Here is a 10,548-nt window from a genome sequence, read left to right as displayed (position 1 = left end):
GAGTTTGAAATAGGAGAACATGAGGCAAAATGGTCCCCTTTATTTATTCCTCAATCTGCGTTTAATTTGTTTATTAGACTTTTTTTCTTAAAATCATTAGTTTTAGTTGTTTTGATCACTAACTAAGGTTAAACTGATTTAAAAACTAAAGTAGATTAGATTATAAGACCACAAACAAGAGTGTGATAAGGAAGATACATGAAGAAACTGAACTAGCACAAGTTCTAAAGCTACAAACTTGAAGACTATTCTGGTTGATACTCTTGTCAAAGATTTAGTCTTTTTTTTTGTCTCCACTTGCTCATCTTTTCCATTCCCATATGACTTTATAAGACTGCATCGAACCTTCTGCGACCTTTTCAACAACATCAACCTCAAAGAAAGATTGTCGACTAAAAACAGCGATCTGAGAAGCAAACCCGGGATCCACATTAGACCCTCCAACACCGGTTACCTCGACCCTGTAGTTATGGCGTTGGGAGAGCTTATATGCCCAGCGTTTAAACTGTGCCCTTGTCCATTCGAACTTGTGGTCATGGTTCCTGAACTTGGACCGATGTGACATGGATTTGTCTTTTGGGTGGTATCGAGCAGACTTATGGAGAATTGTGTTGTACTCGTAGTTTGGTGTGGAGACAATCAGAAGTTTCGGCCGAAACAAGCTTAGAACTGTTTCACCAAATTTACAGGCTTCATCTTCTTCCATGTGTTCAATGACCTACATATTATATGTAAAGTAAAACAAGATGTTGTAAAAGACAGTTTTCTCACAAAATTTTGAATGCTAAGAGTGAAAAAACGAAATAAGAAAACAGGAGGGGACCTCTAAGCAAGTGCAGATGTCAATGTCATGCAGCCTGGAATCAAACTCGAGGATGGAACCATCATAGAGTATAATAGATTTGAGGTTGCCAGCTCCCTTGTTTAATTTTGATTGTAGCATCTGAAAATGAAACAAAACATGCGAAAATATTGATGTAAATCAACAATCTTCATTCATCCATCTCTTTATAATGATATAAAAAAACAACCACGTAGGAGCCTCACTTGTTACACGACTCATGACTAGCGTAAATACAGATTTGATCAAACACATATCCAGTTTTTAAGATGCATTAGTAGTCTCATCAAGTTAAGTCTACAAGTGAAATAAACGTATAGAAGATGGTGGTGTGCGTAAGATTTCGCATACCTTAGCAGCACGGGCAAGACGCTTCTGTGAGATGTCAACACCGACAATGGTTTGAAGTGAAGTTGGATAGTCAAGTAAAGAGCCTAGGAAGCTTCCAGATCCGCATCCAAAGTCAACCTGCAACAAGTATAGAGACTGGAATATCAAAAAAGGAGTCGCAGAAAGAATTTGGAATCACAATAAGCATAAAGACAGTACTGATAAAACAAGAAACAAGAAGAGCATACCAGGTTAGAAGCTGATAATTCTTTGATATGTTTCACTGCAAATTCAACACGCTGTATTGAAAGTGTAGGTTTGAAAAAATCTGCCTCCATTCGTTTTTCTGTCGGCCCTTTCACTCCCAACAAATGTACATGATATTCCAAACCTGCTGAGATTTCTGTGGCATTAAAAGCAAAGCAACTTATCATCAAAACACCTGTTTATACAGACAATGTTAAGACTTTCCTGTAAAACATTAGAAGCATTACCTGATAAGAGTGAGCGAGTTCTCGCAGTATCACTGGCAGCAGCCAAAATCAACCCTTCAGAAGGCTGATTAGTTAAAAAACAACCATATTGGCCAACAGACATCTGAGTAACAACTGATTCAAGATGTGGATTCATAGATCCGTTCCCTACCTCGAACTCTATCTCTTCATTGCTTTCGATGAGTTCTTTTAAAGGTTTACCATTCTTCGAAAAGCCAAGGTCTACGTCCACGGACACAGAATAGCTTATACTAACCATGGAACCATTAGGTATAGATTGAACACGCTTCTTATCGCGAGTGTATGAATGCATACCCGTGGTCTTTGATCTAGAGGTGGGCTCTTTATATCTTCTACTACTTGGAAAAGTCCCTTTGATCATGATATTCCGTTGATAAAACCAATCCAGGTCTTGATTCGTATAACGTGGTTGTTCCGGGTCAGCATCCAGGTCATCGAATAAGCTACTAAACCATGAGAGGGCTTTCAATGAAGCATTTTGAATAGCACGGTTTTCCTTCTCGTAGAAGCTTCCCGGTGAACAGTCTAAAACCAAATCCTGAGACTTTGAGAGAATCTTCACTTCACATCTATACCCAGTCCCTGATCCTGGTTCCTCCTCTTTTTCCCTTCTCTTATAATGATGATTGTTGGTATCATCGCAGTCTGAGTCCTCAGTTTCCCAGCTCATATACTGATTGCTGTTATTATCCGACTCTGAGTCTTTCAACTTCTTGTATGATCTTAGTAAGTCAGACATTGATTTCACAGGAGCAGTAGATATAGTAAAGACTGGCTCAGCTAGTTCTTGCTGGCGGCAGAACATGCAGAGAATCTCCCTGGGGAGTGGACCTCTCCAACTAGACTTTGTAGTGAATCTTAAAGGCAACTGCGCAGCAATTAATGCTTTTCGGGAGAGTTTATAAATTCCATTAGGAGAGATACCGCAACATATCCTACACAAGCCAAACAAAACATGATGAGATTTACAAAGGCAAAACAAAACATGAAAAGAGAGCAAAAGTTGATAGGAGTAGAGACCTGTAAAATGACTTTAAGGTTACATCATCATGTTCAAGACCATGGGACCTCCATTGGTAACCAACAGATGCCACGATCGCATCACCATGAACATCTTGACCACAAACAAAACTTGCTTTTGCATTCCGTGACTTTTCCAAATGTGATGATTCAGCAACTGGCCGTTTCCCATGTGCTTTCCATGAATTATCAAAAGACCTCAACTCAGGAATGGCTGAGTAAACCCTACACTCATAGCCAGAGGACGTTTTGCCAATCGTCCTGTTGAAAAAAACCAACAATATTTTAAAACATCAGATTAACACCAAGAAAGCTCAATTTGATTACAGAAAAGAGACAAATTTAACCACCTGGATATCATCACTTGGCTGCCATCCTTTAAACCAAGCTTTTCAGCAATAATATCCAAGTAATACTGCTCTGAAGAAATATCAAGAGTGACTTGCTCAACAACCTCTTCACCACCAGTGGTACATCGTATATATACAGCTTCAAATTTTATGCTTTCAACACGAGAGCCAGTGCTTCTATAATTGCTGGAGGGTATGGATTTTTCCTTCGAAGTGAAGCTACATGCGGAGATACGACAATGTAGTCTGACAACTTTGCAGCAGCCTCCATGACACAGGACATGGCCAAGTTAGGATCTAAGTCCACGGAAGGATTAATCACTTTACAGCGACTGATAATCTTTGCATCAAACGTAGCAATGACAGAAACAGGAACTGATCCAAAACGTTCACCATCTTTTTGTAGTGCCGCTCTAAGGTGACTACTTAGAGGATGATCAGTTGAAAGAAACTGTAATGGCAATAACTTTAAAAGTTGATGAAGTCATATTTACAAACATGTGAGAATCTGAAACTGGTTTTTGACCTACTAACCTCATCAGAAAATATATACTTAATGCGTTCAACGATATCATCCCAAGCTTGCTCCACAGTAACATCATCATCATCATCATCATCCGGAGGCTGAATGCCTAGCTGCAACATGAGTAGTATTGTCTTCTTCAACATAATCTGATAAACCATCACAGAAGAGATATTTAAACAAAAGCATACCTTTTCGAGAGCCAGTTCAGCAGCAGATTGTTCAGAATCCTTCTTGTTCTTAAAGACATTTGTCACAACAGAAAAGTCTGGTAGCTGTAAGTGGCATCGATAAAGGCATGGACGTTTCTGAGAAGAGTCATGAACTTCCTCGATCTTGTAAATTGCTTTAACACCAAACTTCTCATGTATAATTCCCTTTGGAGTAAGAGTCTGCTTCTCCGTACCCACCATTACAAACTCACTGTAGCTTCTTCAATACACTGGGACAAACAAAAGAAGTACATATGTATTTGCCAAGATCAGGAAAAACTATAACTTTTTGTGCAAACAGTGCGACTGCACAGAACCCCCAAAAAATTAGGGTTTCTAAGAGAGCTGTAATAAGAAGATGACTAAAATTCCGGGTTTAGTTGTGAGTTAAGAGAATAAAAAGGTGAGGACTTGAATTCTCAGTATCGTTGAATCTTCGTTCCGCAACAAACAAAATAGTTAAACCCAAAGTGGAAAATGAGAAATATGAATAATGAAAACGAACTAAAACCGAATAAATACTAGGTTTTACTTTACAGAGACAACGGAGAGATGAAAACAGAAGAACTTGAGTAGTAAAGCAAAGATTTTTTCGCGGGAAAGAAGTATGAAAAAGCGTTGGGTGAACAAATCGTTGTGAACAGAAACAAATGAGTCGATGAAGTCAAATTTCCGAAGAAACCCAGATGCAGAAATCCAACCAAGAATGAAATACGTACCTTGAATTAAGCGAAATGGCATGTGATAACCAGTTTGAGCGAGAAACAGAGAAGAAAGGTTGGGATTTTTGAACAGAGAAGCAGTAGAGGTGGGAGGAAAAGCGAGGTTTTTTTTTTGGACATTACAAGTGTGGGATGTCCTTTTATGGGCCTAAGCCCATTATTAGACCATTTACTCTTCACAACAACTTTAGAAACAAACTTAAAAAGATGTTACCAAATGGGCAAGTATAATTTAATGTCCATTTACCAAAAAGGTATGATTGAATGTTTTTTCCTTAATTTGTGGGAGATGGTAAATGAAAGTTTGGAACTTTTAACTTTTAGCTTAATAACTTTGAATTTGAAAGGTGAATGCAAGAGTAATGCCACAAACAAGAGTTGTTTTTGTGTGTGTGTTAAAAAAAACACAAACAAGAGATTTTCCGAATCAAAATTACATTTCAAATCCCTTTATAAACACATCACAAGATTCACAACCATACAAATATTTATTCTTTGTAATGAAAACCAACAATATAAATGCACGAAGAAACCGACTATTCAGATTCGGATGCATATTATTTTGCAGGGTCGTTGTAAAGATTGTCTCAGACTTCATCCTTGCCATTGTAGAAGTGTCTAAAAACACACGAAAAGTCCTTTGTTTCATGCCCGTCCTCGCACATTTTCTTGTAACTGCAAAAATAAATAAATAAAACTCTAGCTTGATGATATGTGTGCATTGCTTCATAAAAGAATTTTAAATAGTTTTAAGTCCAATAGACATCACTCACAAGCCCTCTTTGTTCAGAACAAAACATCTTTCAAGGAGAAAACTTATAGAAGAAAAGACTAATGAAGTACTCACATTTCTTGTGCTTTAGATATCAATGGGATTTTGTGTCCAACTTCTTCAGCTGAGGCTGCTGCGAGATTTAGGTCTTTAGCCTACATTTTTGAAATATAACAATACACACATGAAAGACTTGCGTAACTAAAGCATTGTGTTTAAGAGAGATTTTAGGATGCTGGAAAAAAAAGAAGAAGAGAGATTCTAGGATCAAATATATAACAACAGTTGTTAAGAATCTGACCATAAGTTTGGATGCAAAACCACCATTGTAATCCCTTGAAGAGGGCACACCTTTCATTACTCCTGGAACTGGATTGTATTTGTCGCTGTTGTTTTTAAGAACATAATGAAGTTAAGAATTTGAGAGAAAAGAACTATCAATGCTATGAGGTCATTTCATTTACATACCTACTCCAACATCGGCCACTAGATGTGTTTAAAACTTCTGTCAAAGTGCTGGCCGATATTCCAAGCGACTGACCAAGAGCTAAGGCTTCTGAAGTACCGAGCATACTCACCGCCATTGCCAAATTGTTACAAATCTTTGCAGCCTAAGTTTGAAAAAAAAGAACATGTCATGCAATGAATGCAGAAGAATTTCTCAGTCTACATTAAAAAAATACATCCTTAAAGAATTGTAGAGACTAATATACTCAAGATAATAGATATTGTAGCATACAGATCCATTTCCTGAACCACCACAGTAGATGGAAGTTCTACCCATTGACTCAAGTATTGGTCTAGCGGCTAAGTAAGCATCTTCAGGACCTCCAACCTACAAAACGTGCAATCTCAAATTGCGCTTGTATAGGTAAGATGCCAAACTATATGTTATAAATTGTTATGAGCATCTAATAAGAGGGGTCGAAATCATACCATGAAAGTAAGTGTACCGGCTTCTGCAGCAAGAACACCACCAGAGACAGGAGCATCTAACATGACTGGCTTTTCCCAATTTTCTGCAGTCAAAGATGCTCGAAAATGTTTAAAATCAGACAATCCCAAAACAACGATTATGTTGTCTAAGGCCTACATCCAGCAAGAAATGCTGTTCATGAACTTCTACTAGTCATAACTCATAACTTACTCAGGAAACTTCCGTTCAAATCCAATCCATGCTTTACCTCTCATTTCTTTCAATTTACAATTAGAAACAGCAAGCGAGATTTTCCGGGTTGTTTGTGGATCTATAGTTGATGAATCTATTAACAAAGCGGGTCTTATAGCATTTTCTCCCCGAAGCAATCCATTTGTCCCTGTGTACACATCCATCACCTACATGAATTACAATTCTTTTTCTTTATAAAAATACACCCAATCAAGAGAACACAATTTAAAGATTTTACATTCTTTCAAGTTTGAACCATCTAATACCAACAACAATACTATCTCATACACTAGTTATTACTCAATTATGGATCATCTGATCATACAACTCAGAGGAAGATCTTCAAGATTTGTTCTAATATAAAACTCTTCGTAGAGGTAATAATAACTTACGTGAGATGATGAAGGCAGCATCGTAATCACAACTTCACTATCTTGTGCAACTTCATAAGGAGTTTCTCTAGTAGAGACTCCCATTTTAGTGAACATCTTCATAACATCACGGTTTCTGTGAAATCAAACACAAAGTATATGTATGAGAAAAGTCAATCAACAACAGGGAGCAAGCGGGAGAAGCATATTACATGTCATGAACAGTAACTTTAAATCCAGCTTTAACAAGATTATTCACCATTCTTGATCCCATGTTTCCAAGCCCTATGAAACCAACATTCTGGAGAAAAAATGAGACAAATTCTGCCGTTAACAAACTTTATCCAGAAATTTGTTTGTGCAGGAATTGATGAATATGGATAAGCAATCAAGCAAAAAATAACAATTTGGCCACCAAAATTTTTGAAAATTATGCGAGAGATATTAAAGCTAAGATATTTTCGTCCCCCAAAATTCTGACGAACATCCTTAAGCAAACTCTAGTGGCTCATGAGAAAAAGAGATAATATTTTCCGATAGACAAGAAAATTTGAAAAAATACCAAAAAAAAGGAGTCCAAACACAAGAAACCTCTGAGTCAGAGAGAAAACTTAAAAAGCAGAACCTGAAATTGATTTGAATGCTGTGATGACGAAGAGAATCGGTGAAACCGTAAATAAGACCCGAACACGAAATTGGTTTTCAATTTGGAAAGACAAAGCGCTCTGCGAATCGCCATTGATGAAATTCTCGGAACCAAAGTGCAGTTTTTTAGTAAATTGCCATGAGAGTGAGTAAGACTCACACGGAACTCTCATCTCAGACTCAAATTTAGATTTTGAATTCTGACCCCTGATTTCTTAGTCTCTTCTGATAATGAACATTATACTTTCGAAATAATCAGTAAAGTCCAATAAGTAGCCTGCCTTTTGTCTTTTTCCGGTCTTCCCTTGGGTTTCTGAACTAGTCAACGAGGTCAGCATGTGGGACCCATACTCGTACGTGGTATTTATATCCCTTCTACATTTTACTGCTAATAAATGTGTATTACATTACTGATTACAGTTTTTTTTTTCCGGGATAATTGAAATAAATTCATGATTCATTTATTCCACATTTTCTTATTACTTCTGCAATTCATTACTGCAATTTTCTTCCAAGATTTAATGCCTGCGTAATTATCGTTTATTTTTCCAATGTCGTCTCAATTTCTCTATGGAAGTAAATGACAATTTTATCGTTACTAAAGGCAAAGAAATACAAGCCTTAAAAACCATATTGACTAAAACTTTTTGGCGTCCATTAGGGGTTTCAAACGGACTATAGATCCGCGGGTTTAGTCTATCTAGATCCGTAGGACAGGTTTGGACAAATTTTTTATAACCCACTAATTAGTGGATCTTATAGTTTAGTCCGTTGCGGTTAGCGGATTTAGTGGATTAGACCAAGACAAATTCCTGGATTAATGGGTTTTGTCCGCGGGTTTGATTTTTAATGGTTTAGAAGCTGAAATTCAAATCGGTATGGTTTGATTTGATTCATAATGCTGATTTAAACCCTCTATCTATAGTAGAGTGTTTGAGTTTTAAACACAGTTGACCTAACTTGATTGTTTTGGGAGTTTGCGATGTAGATTGTAATAGAAACTTAATTGTTTTAGAGCAAAGTAAAAGAGCTGATCCAAGCTGAGAGCTTGAGATAGAATTGATTCAATGGATAATTTTGTAAGAGTTGTTCTCTATATACTTTTGGTCTCAGCTTTTACAAATTAATCTGTTATATTTTGCGTTTTGTTGTCGTTGTTATCGTGATGAACACTGCAAACTTTGATAATCAGTTCTAACTTTTTTTATTTGAATTGTTGTGTTGTTATTGATAGGATTCACATGATTTTTCGAATCTACTGACAGTAGATTTCGAAACTCAGAGATTTATAGCTGCTACAAATGCTAAACATGAACAGAGGTTGATTGAGGTTGATGATCGAATGTCTCTAGAACAGAGAAAAGGAGCGGTCGCAGGCAGCAGTGATGAAAATGCAGAAAACTTTCATCAGAACAGAAAGTTTGATAGACCAGATAGATCATCAAAATCAAGTCTTCGAAGCAGAGTTTTTCTTGATGTAGAAGATGACGATTGCAGAGGAAAGTCATCAGAACAGAGGAAAAGAAAATTCTCGTGCAGCAATAGAAATGCTGAAAAAGATAGAAGTAAGTGTGATGGACCAGCGACAAAAAGACCAGAAAAACTTCCGAGACAAACTGTTCAAAGACGACGACACGAACGAAAATTCAGCAGAGCAAAAGAGTATGAAGCTTCATTCAGATGTGTGGGCTGATTTTGTGGTGATGACTAAAGTTGACAAATCTGGTATTGAAACCGTGGTATTGGAAAAAATGAATTTGGATTCCATCTTGGATTACCGTGGACTATGCAGTGTCTTGTTGGATTTGAGGGGAAACATTAAAGACCTTGAAGTGCTTCTGAGAGATGGATTTGAGCAGAAACTGTTGCAGAAGATAATGGTTGAGGTTTTGCCGGAATGGTGCACGAAAGATGAGAGACAGGTCGCGTCGATGAACTGGTTAGAATCAAAAGCAGTGAAAGATTTGCAGCCTAAGCAATTAGGTGGAAGCGTTTTGCTAGAGGGCTATCTTTGATGCCTTGATGTATGGAGAATGTAAGTTCATGAGCTTTACTTTATGGAACCATTATGCTATTAAGGTTTTACTGATTTTTAACTGGATTTATTACAGATTTTAAAATGTTACTCCATTCGTTTCTTAAATTAAGCGGTATGTTTGAAGATTTCTTTGTTTCACAAAAATGAATGTTATAATAATACTTCGATTCCTAATTTAGCCGTATCAGCAAATTCAATAAAAAAATAGTTATTCTAAAATATTGTAATACGTATGATGTAAGCATCCGACATAAAACAGCAATCTAGTGTGTACATGATAAAAGAGAAACACTTGATAAAGATTCATCTACAAATTGGTGATGGGAACAAAAGATTACGAGCATTTCACTATGTCGACTATGTTCTAGTGGTCCAACAACATCCACGCATTGCCTTAGCGAAAAAGTTGACCATACTATCCCCACCAATCTCCATTTCATAAACATTTTCTTTTATCCTTCTCCTTTTTACATATCTAGAAAACAATTCTTACGTGTTTTTCCAATGATGGTATTCAGATCAAAAGAAAATTGATTATACCTTGAGGAAATTATGGGTTTAGATTCTCAACTTATTGGTTTCATCTTTCAACTACAAATCATCAGAATGTCATATAGTACAAGTGTAAATATTTATAGCAAGTAAATGTTAAGTACGATTAACTCAATTGACTGGAGGGACTGAGTAACTTCTATAAAACAAAAATTCAAAGTACGCGTTATATTTAGAGGGAAAATTTTATATATACAAAGCTTGTGATCCAAAATTTGAATATATTATTTGTCACAAAGTCCGTTTTAGCAAATCTTTGATTTAAATATGCATATTATGAAAAACCATGTTGGAGTTAATGAGCTTCCAATTTAAAGTTTATAGGCGATGCATAATATCATGTCTCATGTATATTAATTTTTTTGGTTTCGTTCTCACATTTTATGTGATTTTGTATGATATTGAGAGTTGGTGAATTTTCAATTCAAAACTAATGATGCATTGACTCATGACTCTTATAAATTATTGTTGATCTCTTCTTACGTCCAA

The 10,548-nt window shown here is 36.5% G+C and overlaps 2 protein-coding genes across 3 annotated transcripts; both read right to left on the bottom strand.

The window, feature by feature from the left end:
• Positions 1 to 156: 156 nt before the first annotated feature.
• LOC18029867 (small RNA 2'-O-methyltransferase) lies at positions 157 to 4,584 on the bottom strand. Its single transcript, XM_024149946.1, is given in 11 exon segments — positions 157 to 718; positions 824 to 943; positions 1,193 to 1,309; positions 1,420 to 1,574; positions 1,666 to 2,621; positions 2,707 to 2,967; positions 3,057 to 3,222; positions 3,225 to 3,507; positions 3,591 to 3,692; positions 3,771 to 4,021; positions 4,511 to 4,584. Coding segments are annotated over 10 exon segments (2,799 nt in total). The 5' UTR covers positions 3,993 to 4,021; positions 4,511 to 4,584; the 3' UTR covers positions 157 to 301.
• Positions 4,585 to 4,876: 292 nt separating this feature from the next.
• On the bottom strand, positions 4,877 to 7,613 carry LOC18029482 (probable 3-hydroxyisobutyrate dehydrogenase, mitochondrial). 2 transcript variants are annotated; one of them, XM_024149408.1, is made up of 10 exons: positions 7,450 to 7,613; positions 7,037 to 7,125; positions 6,846 to 6,960; positions 6,470 to 6,620; positions 6,222 to 6,304; positions 6,025 to 6,120; positions 5,754 to 5,896; positions 5,587 to 5,671; positions 5,361 to 5,440; positions 4,877 to 5,188 (listed from the first exon to the last, which is right to left on the bottom strand). In XM_024149408.1, the coding sequence occupies exons 1-10, from the start codon at positions 7,561 to 7,563 to the stop codon at positions 5,101 to 5,103; spliced, it is 1,044 nt and encodes a 347-aa protein (XP_024005176.1). In that variant the 5' UTR covers positions 7,564 to 7,613; the 3' UTR covers positions 4,877 to 5,100. The 2 variants fall into 2 exon arrangements, with proteins under 2 accessions (XP_024005176.1, XP_006413838.1); XM_006413775.2 differs by lacking the exon at positions 7,450 to 7,613 and having other exon boundaries at positions 7,084 to 7,125.
• Between the last annotated feature and the right edge of the window lie 2,935 nt (positions 7,614 to 10,548).

Source organism: Eutrema salsugineum, unplaced genomic scaffold, assembly GCF_000478725.1.
Source record: "Eutrema salsugineum unplaced genomic scaffold, Eutsalg1_0 scaffold_1, whole genome shotgun sequence".
Lineage (NCBI taxonomy): Eukaryota > Viridiplantae > Streptophyta > Magnoliopsida > Brassicales > Brassicaceae > Eutrema > Eutrema salsugineum.
Note: the sequence above shows the minus strand (reverse complement) of the source record. Positions and strands in the feature narration are given on the sequence as shown.